This window comes from Oncorhynchus keta, chromosome 7 (genome assembly GCF_023373465.1).
Source record: "Oncorhynchus keta strain PuntledgeMale-10-30-2019 chromosome 7, Oket_V2, whole genome shotgun sequence".
Classification (NCBI taxonomy): Eukaryota; Metazoa; Chordata; class Actinopteri; order Salmoniformes; family Salmonidae; genus Oncorhynchus; species Oncorhynchus keta.
In genome coordinates this window covers 9,270,017-9,290,966 of record NC_068427.1, presented here as the reverse complement: position 1 = coordinate 9,290,966, position 20,950 = coordinate 9,270,017, and the positions used below count along the sequence as shown (strand labels likewise).

Here is a 20,950-nt window from a genome sequence, read left to right as displayed (position 1 = left end):
CCATTCTTAATACACACGGGAAAATGTTGAGCCTGGAAAAACCCAGCAGCGTTAGCAACCAGGAAATTAGGGATTTCCACTAGATAACATAGCCACAAAGTCAGAACAGCTTTCCCGGTTTGACAACAGATGCAGCTTTGGCGGGAGAAATCAATATTCGAATATCACAGCCATCACAACACTGGTAGGTAAGTAATACTGTGAAACAATATTATTCCACTATTAGCGGCAGATATATTATGGACATTTTCTGAAATTACAAAGCAAAAATTCTCACCCATCTACACACAATACCTCATAATGACAAAGTAAAAATATAAATAAATAAAGGGGGATACCTAGTACAACCTGTACAACTGAAGGCATTCAACTGAAATGTTGCTTCCGCATTTAACCCAACCCCTCTGAATCAGAGAGGAGCGGGGGCTGCCATAATTGACATCCATGTTAAGACATTTATGCACATTTATTTAAAAAAATGAAATACATACATATCTAATTTACATAAATATTTGCACCCCTGACTCAATACTTTGTAGAAGTACCTTTGGCAGTGATTACAGCTGATTCTTTTTGGGTAAGTCTCTAAGAGCTTTCCACACCTGGACTGTACAACATTTGCCCATTATTATTTAAGCTCTGTCAAATTTGTCAGTGATCATTGCTAGACAACCATTTTCAGGTCTTGCAATATATTTTCAATAAATATAACTGTTTTAAAGACTATAGGCCTCTTGGTGAAATCCCTGAGTGGTTTCCTTCCTCTTCTGCAACTGGGTTAGGAAGGAAGTCGGTATCTTTGTAGAGACTGGGTGTATTGATACACCATCTTAACTTTACCATGCTCAAAGGGATATTCAATTTCTACTCTTTTCATTTTTACGAACCTACCAAATCGGTGCCCTTCTTTGCGATGCATGTGGTCGAATCTGTATTTGAAATTCAATGCTCGACTGAGAGCCATGCATGTGTGGAGTACAGAGATGAGGTAGTCATTGAAAAAAATCATGTTAACCACTATTATTGCACACACGGTGAGTCCATGCAACTTGTTAATCAAATAGTTACTCCTGAACATATTTAGGCAGGCCAATATAAAGTGGTTGAATACTTATTGACTCAACACATTTCAGCTTTTCATTTTTAATTTGTAAAAATGTCAAAAAACATCATTCCACTTTGACATTATGGGGTATTGTGTGTAGGCCAGTGACAAAATACATCTACATTTAATCTACTATAAATTCAGGCTGTAACACAACAAACTCTGATAGGAAGGTCCTGATAAAGGACTAGCTCAGGTAGCAGCTGTTTGCATGGGACTTTATTTGGTCTCACTGGAAGGGTGCAGGTGAAATCCTCATTCTGAAACCTCACCATCATCAGACAGCCATATAAGTGGGTTGCTTTCATTATGAAACAGGGAGTGACTACTTTCAATAAGAAACGTTCATTTTCATTTTTCGTTGGAAAACCATTTCCGTTGTGTGCCCTTATGTACATTACCCAGAAGTGGGAACTGTTTTTGATCTCACTAATGGATTAATTGAACATCCAGATGCGAGCCGTCCCAGAGTGTCTGGTCGTCTTGAAAGAACGGCATCTATGGTGCCTAATTTGATAGACTACAATGTCTGGCAGCCATCAGCAGCCCATACACATCCTAATTCAAATGTAAATTAACAAATGTCCATAGAACTGTTGAAAACCTTTCAGATGTACTGAAAACATTCAAGGCCATAAATACTATGCTTCTTCTATCTAACATCAAGCATAAATTCAGATCAATTGTAAAATGCTGTAGAGCATCAACCTAAGATGCCGTTGGTGTATCATCATCAACAGGAGACCACGCAAGTTGCTGATCAATTTTGTTTAAATTTTTAGCTTCCTCTATCCTCTGACTCTTTAATGCTAGATTATGAAATGCCATATGGCAGTTGTTGGAATGGGGATATTACTGGCAATTGAGGGTGATCATTGCAGGCAAGTCCATGCATAAAAACTGGGTCTCTTTTTTGGTTTCTTGAGTAAGTCAGCTCCAAAATGCAGGTGTTTCAGCCTAGTTTATTGCTTTCTGTGGTGGTGGGGCAGCTAGTGGAAAATACGGAGCGTAGGGGTTGGTAATGTTCTCTAGTTCTGCCGTGATTGGCTCAGTGTTCTGTCACTCATGGGGACACAACGTCACTGCCCAATCTAAGGGTAGAGCTAGAAAATTCAGGCCCCTTGGGTGCTGCCATAGAGTTACATTAGAAGTGCCCAACCAAGAAGGCTAAACGTCGATGGCCACAGAAAAAAAATGACGTCAAATCACGTTATATCTACAGTAGCTTTGATTGTACTGATCATGTCAACCTCATACATTCAAAATCTTAGCTAGCAATCATTATCATGAATCAAGTCGACAATCTACTAGCAAATCCTTTTAAATCCTTGTCATACGAAGACAAATAATGAAGAGAAATTATAGATAAAACGTATCGGTGCTCATCGACCATTGGACAAACATTACACAACAAGTTGGAAATAGCAAATTCAATAATGAGTGGTTTGGAATGAATCAGAGGCTAACTGCAAGCATTGCAAAGCAATCACTAGCCTGCTATTCAGTGAAGTGGGTGTGTGGTCCCAAGTCTGGGTTTAAGGGTCTCTTTTCCAAGCTTAAAAGGACAAACATTAAGCATTGGCCATTCTGTCAATCCAGCAGGACTGGATTGAAAATAACTTGAAACTCGTAACTGGGAAATCTGACTTCAGTAAGTTCAAGACAACGGGGAACTCAGGAAAAAACGAGCTCCGACTGGGAAAATACTTTTGAACAGTCATCCAACTCGGAATTGTAAGTCAGGATTTCGGGACTCTTTTTAGAGCTCAGACCTGAATATCACTGACGTCATCATGTTTGGACCTTGTTTTTTTTCTTCCAGAGTTCCCAGTTGTCTTAAATGCACCATACATCCAGAGAATGCCAGACTTTGATGACAGGAAAATATGTACATTGTAGCTAAGAAAGTAATACTACGTGTATGTTGTGTAGTATTCCAAGTGCCTCACCCTAATAATTTGGTCCCTTTTCCCCTCTTAATTTTGCCTACTGTTCTGACTTAGTGGTTCACATGTAGCCTATAACCTGTTTTAGAGAAATGTCATCATTGAATATTTTAAGAGCTTTTATTGTCTTCTTATATACCCCCTTTGTTTATCCCACGGTTCTGACTTGGGTTTACAAGGAGAAAACTGTAAGAACGGCCAATGTTCTGAATTCTGTCGATGTACATTTCAAAAGAGTTGAACAAATAGTCAATATAGCTATGTCCTAGCTCACTCATTAAGTTTGTCGGCACCGTTTGTCACCGTTATAGTGCAATTAATGTCTTGTTTAGTGGTCTGGCTTTGCTGGCATGCATATATATATATATATTTTTTTTTTATTGTTTGCTGTAAATACTAATTCTCCATTAGCTAGTGTGCTTCAATAGGACACAGTGGAAAGAGTCACTGTGCTACGAGTGTTGCACGGTATACCGAAACTTCTGTACTTTTCCTATACTAAAACATGAAAAACGTTTCGGTACTAGAATTGTTGTTAATAGAATGTGCCCTTAAAAAATATATATATATTCTCCCCAATTGGTAGTAGTTACAGTCTTGTCTCATTGCTGCAACTCCCGTACAGACTCGGAAGAGGCGAAGGTCACGAGCCATGCATCCTCTGAAACACAACCCAACCAAGCCACACTGCTTCTTGACACAATACCCATCCAACCCGGAAGCCAGCCACACCAATGTGTCCAAGGAAACGCTGTACACCTGGCGACCTGGTCAGCGTGCACTGCGCCCAGCCCGCGCTAGTGCGCGATGAGACGGATATCCCGCCGGCCAAACCCTCCCTGACGACGCTGGGCCAATTGTGCGTTGCCCCATGGACCTCCCAGTCGCAGCCGGCTGCAACAGAGCCTGGGCTCGAACCCAGAATCTCTGGTGGCACAGCTAGCACTTATCCTGCACCGGGAGTCTGGGCTGTATCATGTTAGCTCCCCACTCATGCCTCCCAGAAGTTAACACACTTGAATAATACAACATTTCTACATGCCATGTCGCAACTGTTATTTACTGTTCACAGAACAATGTCCATACAGGCAAGAACACTTTACAACGCAAAATGATACTGGTAGCTTCCAGCTTTGTAAGTAAACTTTGATCAGTCCCAAATGGAAGGGAAACTGATTGTTTGTCATCTGTAGCCCCATGAAATCAACCAAATCAAGCTCAATAACGCAATGCATGCATACACTCCTATTGAATATGCATTGACCAGTATATTGTGAAGAGGCCTCGGCTACATCTTGATTCACCCAGTTTATCAAGAGATTTACCATTCAAATAAATGACTACTATCAGGAATCAAGGTAAGACCCAGATGCAGTCTCGTCGAATTGACAATGGTTTAATATTCCAACAGGGGCAGGAAAGAGACAGGTCAAGGCAGGCAGGGGTCAGTAAACCAGAGGTGGGGTAACAGTACCGGAAGCTCTGGTCAATGACGCTCCTAACAGGAATGTTCTCCATAGCCCACCAGAGCACTCACTCCTACCGGTGGTTTTTTAAAGGACAAGGGGACACAAAATGACGAAGAGTCCTGCAATACAGACAACTCTTCATGTCAATCCTGTATTGCCGTTCCGCTGGCGATAGCCCAGCTCTGCCTAGTGGCATAGGCTCATGAAGAGGAGGTGACTCTGCCATCTTTAGCAGCCCTCGGGGCAGTTCGGGAAGCTTCAGGTTCTCTCGGCAGCGAGGCCATCAGGAGCTTCCGGGATGACTTGGAGGCAAGATGGGATCCCTGGAAATTAAATTTCCTCTCCATTCGTCGTTCCCATAATCGCTCATCGATACAGATGGTCAAGCGATGAAGGAATTGAGCTCCGTAGGTAACGCCCCGGGCTGCAAGCTTGTCCTTGACACCCCCTGAGACGCCGTGCAGGAATATATGGGACAGTGCCATTTGATTCCAAGCACTCTCCGCTGCCAAAGTATGGAAATCCACAGCATAATCAGCTACACTGCGGGAGTCCTCTCGCCCGGAGAATGGGGCATCAAAAACCTCTCTCACTTCTCCCACGAACCACTCCAGACTGGCTGTTGTTCCCAAACTGCAGCAGCCCAGGTGAAAGCCCTCCCGGACATCAGCGTGATGAGGTAGGCTATCTTGGCATAATCCGAGGGAAGGAGGGCGGCTGAAGCTCGAAGACGAGGGCACACTGAGCTGGCACCGGATCTGCTGGGTCAGTCATGGCTAGTTCGTACTATCAGGAATCAAGGTAAGACCCAGATACAGACACGTCGAATTGACAATGGTTTAATATTCCAACAGGGGCAGGCGATAGACAGGTCAAGGCAGGCAGGGGTCAGTAAACCAGAGGTGGGGCAACAGTACCGGACGACAGGCAGGGTCAGGGTAGGCAGAGGTGGGGAAAAGGTAGGCAAGGGTCAAAACCAGGAGGGCAAGAAAAAAAAGAGACTGGTAATAGCAGGAGCTGATAACAAAAACGCAGGTTGACTTGACAAACAAGACGAACTGGCAACGGACAAACAGTGAACACAGGTATAAATACACAGGGGATAATGGGGAAGATGGGCGACACCTAGAGGGGGGTGGAGACAATCACAAGGACAGGTGAAACAGATCAGGGTGTGACAGACTGCCATTATGTTATACAGTTAGATTGTTTTTACCGAAGTCAAATTGATTGTATGATTGATTCACTAATGCATACATGACTGTCTAATGAAAGTCTAATGTAATGATATTGAACTCAAAAGATGCCCAACGATTGAAAAGAGCAGTAACTGAATTTGGGTCTGGATCAGTGCCATTCGGTGACTTGGACTAATATGCCTTCTTGTCAAATACTAGGATATTTACCATCTACTATTCTTTCTAACCAGGACTAAAGAAAAAAAAAAGTTTTGAAATGTGAATCTTGCATTTTTTGCAATTGGATTAAATGGTAGTTAAAATTACTAAATGGTGAGCCTATCATCTGATGTAAGATTGCATTACAAGTTATCAGTTTAGAGTTAAGTACATAAGAGTTAAAAAAATATATGCAACTTACATCTGAAAAATGTGGCAGGGTGATTGAAATAACACGTTTAGAAATTGTGTCAATATAGACCAGTGGCTCTGTCGTGTTTGATCAGGCCAACAGGTAGGCTCGTCATTGTTTTCAGTGTTAGACCGGGATCTGGGCACACCATAAAAAAACAGACAGGCCAATAAATCAAGCGCTCACTCAGGGGAGATAGTTCTGATTGGACAGGGGTAAAATGCTTCCATAACACTTGCTTTCACCATCCAACCACTGAATTTATGATTTTTCCCAGTTGTCTATCGCTAAGACATCCACACTTTCCCCCCATGGAAATATGCAGAGAACAAACTTGAAGCCCAAATGTATAAACAATAGTGATAAAGATGTTTGGTGTAAAACATCCTTTAGACGACTCCTGAGATTCTCAGGAGGCCCCCAGGTAGTAGGCTATATTGCCCCTTACTGGTGAGTAATTAAGTAAGGTAAGTAAAATCAAACTTTATTTGTCACACTATGGTGTAGACCATAGTGTGAAATGCTTACTTTCAAGCCCTTAACCAACAGAGCAGTTCAAGAAGAGTTAATCAAATATTTACCAAATAAACTAAAGTAAAAAATAAAAAAAAATGTCAAAAGTAACACAATACGTAACAATAACAAGGTTATATACAGGGGGTACCGGTACCGAGTCAGTGTGCGGGGGTACAGGTTAGTTGAGGTCATTTGCACCTGTAGGTAGGGGTGAAGTGACTATGCATAGATAACAGACAGTGAGTAGCAGCAGGGTACAAAGCAAATGGAGGGGGGTTGTCAATGTAAATAGTCCGGTGGCCATCTGATTAATTGTTCAGCAGTCTTATGGCTTGGGGGATAGAAGCTGTTAAGGAGCCTTTTGGTCCTAGACTTGGCACTCCGGTACCACTTGCCGTGCGGTAACAGAGAAAACAGTCTATGACTTGGGTGACGAGTCTGACAATTTTATGGGCTTTCCTCTGAAACTGCCTATTATATAGGTCCTGGATGTTAGGAAGCTTGGCCCCAGTGATGTACTGGGCTGTACGCCTGTAGCGCCTTACGGTCAGATGTCGGGCAGTTGTCATACCAGGCGGTAATGCAACCAGTCAGGATGCTCTTGAATGTGCAGCTGTAAAACCTTTTGAGGATCTGGGGACCTATGCCACATCTTTCATCTCCTGAGGAGGAAAAGGTTTTGTCGTGCCCTCTTCATGACTGTCTTGGTGTGTTTGGACCATGATAGTTTGTTGGTGATGTGGACACCAAGGAGCTTGAAACTCAACCCGCTCCAATACAGCCCAGTCGATGTTAATGAGGGCCTGTTCGGCCCGCCTTTTCCTGTAGTCCACAATCAGATCCTTTGTCTTGCTCACATTGAGGGAGAGGTTGTTGTCTTGGCACCACACTGCCAGTTCTCTGACCTCCTCCCTATAGGCTGTCTTATCGTTGTCTGTGATCAGGCCTACCACTGTTGTGTCGTCAGCAAACTTAATGATGGTTTTGGAGTCGTGTTTGGCCACGCAGTCGTGGGTGAACAGGGTGTACAGGAGGGGACTAAGTACACACCCCTGAGGGGCCCCAGTCTTGAGGATCAGCGGGGCCTACCCTTCCCACACAGTATTCTCACATAGGTGTTCCTTTTGTCCAGGTGGGAAAGGGCAGTGTGGAGTGCGATTGAGATTGCATCATCTGTGGATCTGTTGGGGCAGTATGCGAATTGGAGTGGGTCTAGAGTTTCCGGGAGGATGCTGTTGATGTGAGCCATGACCAGCCTTTCAAAGCACTTCATGGCTACCGACATGAGTGCCACGGGGCGGTATTCATTTAGGTAGGTTACCTTCGTTCGCTTCCTTGGGCACAGGGACTATGGTGGTCTGCTTGAAACATGTAGGTATTACAGACTCGGTCAGAGAGAGGTTGAAAATGTCAGTGAAGACACTTGTCAGTTGGTCCGTGCATGCTTTGAGTACACGTCCTGGTAATCCGTCTGGCCCCGCGGCTTTGTGAACGTTGACCTGTTTAAAGGCCTTGCTCACATCGGCTACCGAGAGAAAGCATTACCACACAGTCATCCAGAACAGCTCTCCGTGGCCCTATTTTTTATTTATTTAACTAGGCAAGTCTAAATAAGAATTTGTTCTTAACTATGACGGCCTAGGAACAGTGCCCCTGAACTGCCTTGTTCAGGGGCAGAACAACAGATTTTTACCTTGTCAGCTTGGGGATTTGATCTAGCAACCTTTCAGTTACTGGCCCAACGCTCTAACCACTAGGCTGCCACCCCATACAAGAAGATGTGTCTGAATGTAGCCTGCCTGAGTCAAACCCTTTCATATGCCATAAGAAATTGATAGATCTTTGTGTGCTGTGTGTGAACTCGATCTAAATCACTCACACCTCTCCATGACTCCACCCTGCCAGGGGGAAACCGACAAAAACACACAAACACATTGAACCTGATGGACACACGCAGTTCGTCTGTGCTCAGTGACCTTGTTGGGCACCCGGAAGAGGAAGAGAGGGGGACACACAGCTGACAGTCTGACAGCTGGGTGAAACTATTGCCACAGTGTCTCATCCAGCATACACATGCCACATATTACTTCTCATTATGGGCTGGGCGAAATAATACATCGCTAACATGGAATGACTGGACAAGGTTCTGAGTGGATCGAAATGTCTACGTATTAGTGAGATTTCCTTTAACCCTTTATTCCAAAACAATCTAGGCTACTCATATTAAATCATGGCTTGGCTTCTACTCTGTCAGACATACCACTTCCACACATTCCTATCACAATGTATGATGGTGCGCTCTTCATGGTTGTATTGACTGTCTTCGGCAGCAGCTCTATGTCTACTGTCTGAGTAACTGTAGCTAGTGCCTCTCCGCTTCTAACCATCTGCAGGACAACAAGGTATCAATTCACATACCGGGCAAGTCTGATAGGAGGATGGGAAAAAACAGTGGCAGCAACATGCTCTGGTCTATGTCACTTCTCATCGCGACCAATGAGAGCCCACCTTGGTATCAATTCACAATAAAAAAGGGACTACAGGATGTTAAGCACATGGCTGCCACCTGCAGCAAGGTCTGTAAATTATAGAGCAAACTGACACATTTTATTGCCAGCTATAAAAAGGGTGTCATCAAAGGACTTGAACAGTGTGTGAACTCATAGGGGCAAATTAATTGTACTCTAGACAGAGAGGCCTTTGTGTAAATGAGGTGTGTACAGTTGAACTATGATCAAAACCTTCAGAGTAAATTCTGTTTGAAGGGAATGAAATACACAAGTACTTCCTTGAGAGTGAATGAGGGGCAATAAATCAAATGTCCATCAGTATTTCCTCCATATCAGACCCATAACTTTGCAAATTAAAGCATTTTCATACTGCTGTGGATGCTAGTCTAATGCACGTATAGTACAAAAGTTTTCCACCAAAGGCAAAATCAGTCCTTGTTTTTGGAACATTAGTCATTTCAAAGAACCTGAAATTGGGTCACTGGTGATGACTCAAAGGCTAAACATTCCAAATGTAGTATTTCTGCACCCAAAAAAAGGGACATGATATTCACAAAATGACAACATATTCAAATACCTATTCTAGTTTGTGACCCAACTGGCTACCCACAGTGGTGTGTATTCATAGTGGCCAAGGGTTTCCCCCCCAAAAAATCCCAATTAAAAAACTAAATGATTTATCTTTCGTCTCTCTATGTTTCATACATTTTCTTCAATTCGCACGAAGCTGAATGTATCTCACAGGAGAAACAGAGCTCCCCTGTCTCTCTATGTGTGGGCCATCTACCTGATGCTGTCTGGTCCAAATGAGTATGACATTGTGGCCACCCATAGCATTGAAGGCAAGTGAAGCCAGCGAGCATCGGGGAAAGGGCCAATTCAAGCTAGCTTCCCTTGACATTATTTTTTTGTGCGCCAGGACCATTCTCAGTTGAGCTCGCTCAGTTTAGCTCAATGCTGATTGGCTAATTTTGTATACAAGGATTTGACAACACTCCTATCAAATCCCATAGAGAGCATACATAATTGACAGAAAAACTTGGAATTGTTGCATCTCGTTGTCCTCTGGTGGATAGTTACCCAGCTAGCTAAAATTGGCCCCTTCCTAAATTAGCCATGGAGGGAGAGGTTTTACTTAATTGTACATACTGGCCAATGATTATAATGGCGATTCTGATCTAACCATTAATTCATACATTGTTGTGCCCCTGGCCTGAGAGGATGGAAGTTCAATATGTAGCCAGATGTAGACGGCTAATGTTAACTAAATAATGTTGCCCATGAATGGAAGTTAGGCTAGCGAGCAAGCATTTTAGCCAGGTATTCTAGGACAACAAAAAATACAAGCATGTACTGTATGACAGAGTGATCGTTTTGTCAACATGAAAGAGAGGAGGATGGCATTGGTGTAGGGTGATTCTAAATCAATAGTAGTTTAGTGGTCCGAAAATGTCAGAAACATTAACCTGCTTGACCATGCTGTAGGTCATGTAAAATAAAGGCGTGGTTGAATGTATTCTTCTTATCGTCTCAGCCTTTATGCCTATATATCACAGTTGCAAGGAATATGATCTAATAGGTTAAAGAGCAAACAATGCAATTATCACAACACAGAGCTAAATATTAAATATGGCTTCCCCAGTGATTTTACCCATGCACTGCTACGGGCTACTTATCTGCCATCTTGTTGGGTTTTGGCAAACCATGTTTGTGTTTAGAAGCCTACCTGTTTTTATTTTCATCTAACCTTTTCAAGGGAGATTACTGAGACAAGCTACAGTGACAGCCAGGACCACACTCCATCTCTGCTCCAAGGAAATCATGCTAATCATGCCCGCTCATGTCGCCATCTGGTGGTCAAAACATGCACCGCAGAAATAACTTGCAATGTCATCTATCTGTATGCTCGGAGGTCTGGGCAAAATAATATATTTTTTATCCTCACCCCTCCCATTGTTATCCCATCAATAAGGGCCACATATGGTTTCTGATATGTTCCTTAAAATATAAAATATAAGTCAAACCAAGTGTTGTAGAAAAAGTCACTGATAGCCAAAGGAGGGAAACAGGTACTCTTAAGATACAAAAAAAAATAGCTGGTCTCATCAGAGAAAATGGATGTACAGTACGGTCTGTCCTTGTAGGTTCATAATGAAAACCAAACATTATGTAATACACAGGCATACTGTTTGTTATAGAACTCTCCCCTCTCTTACATAATCATGGAAGATGCGTGATTGGGACACGTAACAATAGTATTGTTCAGGATGTATTCTTCACGGAAGACGTCATTACCAAGGGGATCTCCTACGCTTCCCCGCTTCAGTCACAGCTAGGGGGAAATGACATCACAAAATGCGCTCAGTAAAGCACAGAGATGATAAGACGCCCGTTTGAAAATGTAGATGACCACATTCAGTACAAATCAAGATCCTGTTGTTTACCTCTGATGTCTCCACCAGCACAGAAGGCTTTGCCACCGGCTCCTTTGATAATCACAATATCAGTCTCCTTGTGCGTCTACCATTTCTACGATGAAACATGCAAAATAGATTCAAAACAGTTTAGTACATTATGTGGATCAGTGCAAGTCAATGCTGACTGCCATCTTAGGTTTACCCATGATACACGACAAGCTACTACATTTGCCCATTGGAATGCCAATGTAACTCATTGCATTCAAGCTATAGAATAGTTGTTGCACATTGCAAAATATATTTGTGTTTAAAAAAGTATTTGCACGTTCCACGGCCATTAAAACAAGTTTTTCAACATTTAAGATTTTGAATGCAACCTTAACTTGCCCAATTTTCTACTGTGAATAGAGGCCTTAACAGTAAGCAGTTTAGCCAAACTGTTGCCACATTTAATTGACTACTCCTACAGTTGGCTGCTGTTGTTTGCAGTAGGGGATCTGACCCATGGCCCTAGTGACAGGTAGCCTAGATAGTGAGAGAGTCGGATCAAGTTCAGGGCTTTGGATCGATTCAAGGTGATTACCCCAGCATTCCCCACTTTCTCCATCAGCACCTCGGCCTGACTTGACATCTTCCCCCAAACACACACAGAGGCAATGTAAACACAAGCTGAAACATTTTAGGTACAGCAATGCCGGTGTTAAGTAGTAGTAGCAGAACAAGCTTAATTTGTTAGCTCCTAAATTTCTATCACTCTCCTACACCACATTTCTACATGTGGTGCTGTTAATGTAGCTAATGCTTTTAACTTGCATGTCCCCCCCCCCCCTTAATTTCTGTGGAGAGAGTATTACAACATCTGAGCCATTACCACTTGTCCTTAGACCTTAAAGAGAACACAAGAAAGATGTGTTTTTTTTTACAGAGATTAAATGTGACAATGAACTATGGACAGTGTAAACTTGGACATATTGACCTCTTTTACATTGGCTCACAAATGTCAGAGGTGAGGTAGATAAGGCTTGACTAACTAAAAATGCTGTTTAATTCTTCCTTGCATTGCAGTATGGAAAAGTCCACCAATTATTGTTAATTTGCTAGGTTATTGTTAGTCACTTTGGAGAAACATATCATTTGCAGTTGGAAGACTAAGTGGCTTGACTAATGCAATGTCAAGATATCGGGCGTGCTGAATGGTAAGGAGAAAGCGACTGACTGTAAACGAAAGTCGAAGAGTGAAGTCGGGGGACGTGCATCGGTGACAGCCGAAAGTCAGACACTAATGTAGTTTTCCAACAGCAAGGATCAGATCAACATAGCAATGTTGCATTGTTTTTAAAAGGTTTTCTTTATAATGTTGAAAATACTTATCAATCACCAATATCACACACACTCACGAACCAAAATCATGGGTGTTTCTTAATATGCTTACTACCGTGCTTCAAATGCATTCTCCGAGGACGTTCTCTTCAATATGCTTACTACCGTGCTTCAAATGCATTCTCCGAGGACGTTCTCTTCAATATGCTTACTACCGTGCTTCAAATGCATTCTCCGAGGACGTTCTCTTCAATATGCTTACTACCGTGCTTCAAATGCATTCTCCGAGGACGTTCTCTTCAATATGCTTACTACCGTGCTTCAAATGCATTCTCCGAGGACGTTCTCTTCAATATGCTTACTACCGTGCTTCAAATGCATTCTCCGAGGACGTTCTCTTCAATATGCTTACTACCGTGCTTCAAATGCATTCTCCGAGGACGTTCTCTTCAATATGCTTACTACCGTGCTTCAAATGCATTCTCCGAGGACGTTCTCTTCAATATGCTTACTACCGTGCTTCAAATGCATTCTCCGAGGACGTTCTCTTCAATATGCTCTTGTGAGGACGAGTGTGGAGAAGGCATGAAATGTTACATTTGAGAAGCACTTGCACTCCCCCTACTGTACATGATGCATATGCCCATTCAATGAACCTTCTTCCAGCCAGGACAATGGCAACAATAATGACGCAACAAGAGATACACAAAGAAAACATTTTACGTCATAATAATCAGCCTGATATACAGCACTGGAAAACATGAAGAGACCACTGCAAAATTATCAGTTTCTCTGGATTTACTATTTATAGGTATTTGTTTGGGTAAAATTAACATTTTGGTTGTATTCTATAAACTACTGACAAACTTTCTCTCAAATTCCAAATAAAAATATTGTCATTTAGAGCATTTATTTGCAGAAAATGACAACTGGTCAAAATAACAAAAAAGATGTAGTGTTGTCAGACCTCAAATAATTCAAGGAAAATAATAATAATAATAATTCATATTCATTTTTAAACAACACAATACTAATGTTTTAATGTAGGAAGAGTTCAGAAATCAATATTTGGTGGAATAACCCTGATTCTCAATGGAGGTGTCATAATACCCATAAAACCTAGCGGTCAAACAGGGAAATGGTTCCAATAAGTTTTCCACCATTCATTTTCCCCAAGGGAAGTGTTTCATTTAGGGTTACTCTGACATTACTTTTGATAACTGTGCAAATCTCTCTAGGACAAGGTGACTTAAGAATATATTCAGCTCTATTTACTCTCAGATTCGAAAGTGCCAATTAGCATCAAAGTAGACATCATGCAAAACTAAAAATCCCTGCAAGCTCCTGCACGTCATCTCTAGCTGATACCTTTGCTAACAGGTATTTTGTCAATGTAAAAATTGCACAAGACAGTTAACATAATTGTCCATTTAAAGAAATGTAGCCTATTTATTCATTACTATATTTAGCTAACATTAGATAGTTAATCCAGAGATTCGTAGTCTTGTCCAGAACATCATTGAATTTGTAGTTCTTTATAATAGCCACTTTAGCAGCTAATTAGTATTACATCTTGGGGGTAAATACAGGCAAATATCACAAATAAATAAGTCACCTTGTCCTGGAAAGATTTACACGGTTACTAAAACGTAACGCCAGGGTAAGCCTACAAGAAATACAGACCTTATTTTATGTTTTTCTAAAATCCCATATAGGAAAAATAAATGGTGGAAATACAATTGGAACCGTTTCCTTGGGGTATTATGACTCTTAATGTGTTACTCTATAGTGTCTGTGACAACTTGGGCAGCCATTTTAAATTAGTCCATTTTCTTCTTCATTGGTTGATTGCTCCCAACTCATAGGAATCCCCACCCAGTTGGATACTTTAAAATGGAAGCACTCAATGGCAATGTCCATGCTAAAACGGGTTTTATAAACTGGGTGGTTTGAGCCCTGAATTGGCTGAAAGCCGTGGTATATCAGATCATATACCATGGATATGACCCCCAAAAATGTTTTACTGTTCTAATTACGTTGTTAACCAGTTTATAGTAACAATAAGTCACCTTTGGGGGTTGTGATATATTGCATCAAGCCTAAAAACAGCCCTAAACTGTGGTAAATTGGCACTTTATACAACAGGTGGGTCTAATCCTGAATGCTGATTGGTTAAAACCGCATTCCAACCGGTGTCTATTCCACAAATTACCACCGGCTAAATCTATTATGTTGAAATGCCTATTTACTATGTTCCATCTGACTGCGCAATCCACTGTCTCATCAGCCCAACAATTTATAAAGTTGATATCCACTATGAAAAGCATCTAGACATTATCTCAAATGTATTTTTGACTAGCATTTGGTTTTTAACAGCAGAGATTTGTATAAACTTTTCTGTCTGTCTCTCTCCGACATTTGAAACATCGAATTTCAATATTGAATCAATCTTCTTCTGTCCCATAGTAATGAACTGTCGGGACGAGACATACAGGCAGACAGACAGCTTTTCTCAGTCAGTCGAAATCATGAATCAGCTGGCATCATTTTTATGGATATATACAAAGAAATGTAAAAAAAAAATGAAACTAAATGCAGCTAGTTTGCAGTCTTTTCAGCTTCAGTTTGAAGTGATTGTGTTAGCTGTGTTGTTGGCTAGCTCCTCTGAATAACAGTGTCCTGACGAGGGAGCACATTTTGTATGCCAGGCAAAACCGTGCATCATTAGCTAATTGTTATGGATGTATCCAAATAAATGTCACTAGAAAACAGCTTAAACAAATGCAAATGCAGCTACTTTAATGTTATTCTGGCTACACTGTTTGACGTGCCTGAAAGATTAGGCATAGTTGGCTAGCTAGCAAGCAAGGGATAAGAACATTTCCAGCCAGTATGGCAATGGAACACTTAGAACGAACGACTGGGTATTTTCCATAGATACAGAGCAAAAAGACTTAACGACTGGGTCGCGTCTCTGGCTACCAAACCGATAAAAGAAACGTCCAGCCAATGTGTGTAGCAACCTTAGATTTATGTCGGGACTATATCTCGTGGAAGGATGAAATTGTACGATTTTTATTTATTTTTTAAATGAAAATATCTAAATCATTATTTTAATGTTGGTAACCCGTTGTATAAAAGTAATAATGCCCTCGAAGCCGGTGTTAGGAGGATATATTGGCACCGGCTAGGGTCAGTCTGTTATATATGGTGTAATTCTGGTGTCCTGTGTGAATTTAAGTATGCTCCCTCTAATTCTCTCTCTCTCTCTCTCTCTCTCTCTCTCTCCCCTCCACTCAACGGAGGATATGAGCCCTAGGACAATGCCTCAGGACTACCTGGCCTGATGACGTCTGGCTGTCCCCAGTTCACCTGGTTGTGCTTCTGCTCCAGTTTCAACTGTTCTGCCTGCGGCTATGGAACCCTGCACCTGTTCACCGGGCGTGCTACCTTGTCCCGGACCTGCCGTTTCGACAACCTCTCTCTCTACCACACCTGCTGTCTTGACCTCTGAATGCTCGGCTATGCAAAGCCAACTGACATTTACTCCTGAGGACTGGCCACACCTCAGAGCCTGGTTCCTCTCTATGTTTCTTCCTAGGTTCCTGCCTTTCTAGGGAGTTTTTCCTAGCCACCATGCTTAAACATCTGCATTGCTTGCTGTTTGGGGCTTTAGGCCGGGTTTCTGTGTAGCACTTTGTGACATCTACTGATGTAAAAAGGACTTTATAAATACATTTGATTGATTGATTTGTAACAACCTGTCTTCGATCAAATAAGCCTCACATCGAAAATGTGCAATTACATTTTTTGTTGACAAATTCGACTCGCTCATTAACCTCCATACAGAAATTCCTCACCTCATGTGGGTTTATTTTCATTAGAAAGATTTTGGGTGGAGTAAATCCTCTCACTTCGTCTCTTCCTGTCTGGTCTGATCCTCTCTGGAAGTGGATAACTACAGCCCAAAATGGTTGGGTGTGTCAAAAGAAATAGGGGTGTCAAATCAAATAAAATTTTATTTGTCACATGCACAGAATACAACAGATGTAGACCTTACAGTGAAATGCTTACTTACAAACCCTTTAACCAACAATGCAGTTTTAAGAAAAGTACCTAAAAAAAATAAGAATTAGAAGTAACAAATAATTAAAGATCAGCAGTAAAATAACAATAGCTAGGCTATATACAAGGGGTACCGGTACAGAGTCAATGTGCGGGGCACCGGTTAGTCAAGGAAATTGAGGTAATGTGTACATGTAGGTAGAGTTATTAAAGTGACTATGCATAGACAATAACAGAGAGTAGCAACAGTGTAAGGGGGGCAATGCAAACAGTCTGGTTAGGCATTTGTTAGATGTTCAGGAGTCTTATGGCTTGGGGGTAGAAGCTGTTTAGAAGCCTCTTGGACCTAGACTTGTCGCTCCGGCACTGCTTGCCGTGCTATAGCAGAGAGAACAGTCTATGACAAGGGTGGCTGGAGTCTTTGACATTTTTTAGGGCCTTCCTCTGACACTGCCTGGTATAGAGTTCCTGGATGGCAGGAAGCTTGGCCCTAGTGAAGTACTGGGCCGTATGCCCTACCCTCTGTAGTGTCTTGCGGTCGAAGGCCGAGCAGTTGCCATAACAGATAGTGATGCAACCAGTCAGGATGCTCTCGATGGTGCAGCTGTAGAACCTTTTGAGGATCTGAGGATCCATGCCAAATCTTACCGAAAGAAAGTAGGAGCATCAAAAGCGCACATGTAATTGGTCCGAAATTCTGTCAGTTCTTGCCAGTGAGTGTAGAGATTCGTGGAGACATCACTGTAGAGGAGGGTGCATCGAACAACTGGCATCGAAATTAACTTGAGGGCGTTGCGGAAACTCCAAATAATTGTGTAGTGAAATCACTCACACATCATCTGTTCTAGGCCCTCTCCTATTCTCGCTATACACCAAGTCACTTGGCTCTGTCATAACCTCACATGGTCTCTCCTATCATTGCTATGCAGACGACACACAATTAATCTTCTCTTTTCCCCTTCTGATGACCAGGTGGCGAATCGCATCATGTCTGCATGTCAGACATATCAGTGTGGATGACGGATCACCACCTCAAGCTGAACCTCGGCAAGACGGAGCTGCTCTTCCTCCCAGGGGAAGGACTGCCTGTTCCATGATCTCGCCATCACGGTTGACAACTCCATTGTGTCCTCCTCCCAGAGCGCTAAGAACCTTGGCGTGATCCTGGACAACACCCTGTCGTTCTCAACTAACATCAAGGCGGTGGCCCGTTCCTGTAGGTTCATGCTCTACAACATCCGCAGAGTACGACCCTGCCTCACACAGGAAGCGGCGCAGGTCCTAATCCAGGCACTTGTCATCTCCCGTCTGGATTACTGCAACTCGCTGTTGGCTGGGCTCCCTGCCTGTGCCATTAAACCCCTACAACTCATCCAGAACGCCGCAGCCCGTCTGGTGTTCAACCTTCCCAAGTTCTCTCACGTTTCCCCGCTCCTCCGCTCTCTCCACTGGCTTCCAGTTGAAGCTCGCATCCGCTACAAGACCATGGTGCTTGCCTACGGAGCTGTGAGGGGAACAGCACCTCAGTACCTCCAGGCTCTGATCAGGCCCTACACCCAAACAAGGGCACTGCGTTCATCCACCTCTGGCCTGCTCGCCTCCCTACCACTGAGGAAGTACAGTTCCCGCTCAGCCCAGTCAAAACTGTTCGCTGCTCTGGCCCCCCAATGGTGGAACAAACTCCCTCACGACGCCAGGACAGCGGAGTCAATCACCACCTTCCGGAGACACCTGAAACCCCACCTCTTTAAGGAATACCTAGGATAGGATAAGTAATCCTTCTCACCCCCCCCTTTAAGATTTAGATGCACTATTGTAAAGTGACTGTTCTACTGGATGTCATAAGGTGAATGCACCAATTTGTAAGTCGCTCTGGATAAGAGCGTCTGCTAAATGACTTAAATGTAAATGTAATGTAAATGTTTGTTTTTTTTTATTATTTTTTTTTACATTTATCCAAAAAGGAGATCCCGTGACAAAAACGTGCCCCCCTATGGAAATCAAATGCCCGTCCAACAGATTCGTTCTGGCGCGGGCCCTGTGCTGGAGGCAAATCTAACAGTAATACATACTACTTATACCTGAACAGCAAATGGTGTTTATTGCTGACCAGCAGATGTCACTAATGTACATTGTGTTAAAAGCTTTGAATCATTTTCCGGCACAATTTGGTAAAAGCTCCAAAGGCTTCAGAAAGCCTCGTTTTCCCATCACTACTTCAAACCTCTCTGCAAGTTAACGTTCAGCAGAGGAAGAGGCTACGCGAGTGGGGTTTCTGTGCCCAAAATCTGTCTACGTTAAGCAGATCATTAATTATTAAGCAAGTGAGGAGTTTTTGAATGGGGGGGGCAATTGGTGTCAAATTTAGTCCAGATACAATTGAATTGTTATTTTAATTACGTGAGGCTTATTTGATGTATTAGACGTTTCGTATGCTTAGGTTTTAGGAGTGTACTGATTGATATAAGTGTGATGAATGTGACATCCCAGGGCAGTGGCGATTTTAGCATGTAAATCTTGGTGGGGCAAACCTAAAAATCTATTTAGGGACCAAATTATTAGAGTGAGGCATATGGGCTAACAGTTTACTACACAACATACACTTAGTATTACTTTCTTAGCTACAGTATACATGTCTCCCTGGCATATTATATCATTTATGCAGTAGCATACAATACATTCTTTGGACTCACCTTCGTGAACAAATTTTGTCATCAAAGTCTTGCGTTCTCTGGATTTATGGTGCTTTAAAAAAAAACAAGGTCGAATCACGATGACGTCAGTGATCTTCGGATCGAAAGAGGACAGAGTTCCCGACTTGCAATTCCGAGATGGATGACCATTGAAAATGCATTTTCCCAGTCAAGGCTAATTTTTTTCCAGAGTTCCCAGTTCTCTTGAACTCACTGAAGTCAGATTTCACAATTCTGAGTTTACAGTTTTGAGCGCGGCAGAAATCATGCTGGATTGACAGCATGGACAATGTTGAATGTTTATCATTTTAAATTTGGAAAATGGACCCTTAATCCCAGATTTGGAACCACAAACCCACTCCACTGAATAGCAGGCTAGTGATTGCTTTGCAATGCTTGTAGTTAGCCACTATACTAATTCCTTCCAAACCACTCATTATTGAATTTGCGATTTCCAACTTGTTGTGTAATGTTTATGTCCAATGGCCGATGAGCACTAATATGTTTTATCTATAATTCTTCTTCATTATTTGTCTTCATATGACAAGGATTACAAATAATTTGCCAGTAGATTGTCGACTAGATCCATGATGATGACTACTAGCTTGCTAGCTAAGATTATGAAAGTATGAGGTTGACATGATCAGTCCAATCAAAGCTACTGTAGATATAACGTGATTTCTTTCACGTAATTTTATCTGTGTCCAATGACCTTGAGCCCTCTTGGATGGGCACTTCTAATGTAACTCTCTATGGCAAGCACCCTTGGGGCTTGAATTTTCGAGCTTTACTCTTAGATTTGGGTGCGACGTAGTGTCCCCATGAGTGACAGAACACTGAGCCAATCACGGTGGAACTAGAGAACATAACCCAATCACACCCAACTAGAGAACATTACCAACCCCTCTGCTCCGTTTTTTCCACTGGCTGCCCCACCACCACAGAGAGCACTGAGACACCTGCATTTTTGAGCTGCCTTACTCAATAAAGCAACAAAGAGACTAAGTTTGTATACAGCTTTATTAACTTAATGATATAATTGTTTTTTTTTATATTGTGTGCAAACTGATATGTGACATGTATTCATGTCAAAATAACATGCAAAACAGGCAACCCGCCCACATTTGAGTTTAGGTTCCTACAAATCAATGTTTAGGAATGCTTGACTTTATGAGGAAACTATGCAGGGTTACAATTATAGCTTGGCTCAGATAACCAAATACCCATAAACAAATCAGAATTCCCCAGGATTGAAATATCAAAAACGTATACTGTGGGTTGTAGTTATGATGTACACAGTAATTGGACAGTTGTTTATT

General features: G+C 42.2%; 1 protein-coding gene across 3 annotated transcripts in view; it reads right to left on the bottom strand.

The window, feature by feature from the left end:
- hibch (3-hydroxyisobutyryl-CoA hydrolase) overlaps nucleotides 1-20,311 on the bottom strand; it is a 70,251-nt gene extending 49,940 nt beyond the window's left edge. The window contains exons 1-4 of one of the 3 annotated variants that reach the window (XR_004826126.2): nucleotides 19,632-20,311; nucleotides 16,734-16,831; nucleotides 11,581-11,665; nucleotides 8,668-11,468 (exon numbers count right to left, since the gene is read on the bottom strand). Coding sequence is in view for 1 of the 3 variants with exons in the window: in XM_052521924.1 (XP_052377884.1) it covers nucleotides 19,632-19,653 (22 nt within the window). In the remaining 2 variants the exon portion in view is untranslated. Of the gene's footprint in view, nucleotides 1-8,667; nucleotides 11,469-11,580; nucleotides 11,666-16,733; nucleotides 16,832-19,631 lie in introns of those variants that run through there. The other 2 variants (XR_004826127.2, XM_052521924.1) reach the window with 2 other exon arrangements.
- Between the last annotated feature and the right edge of the window lie 639 nt (nucleotides 20,312-20,950).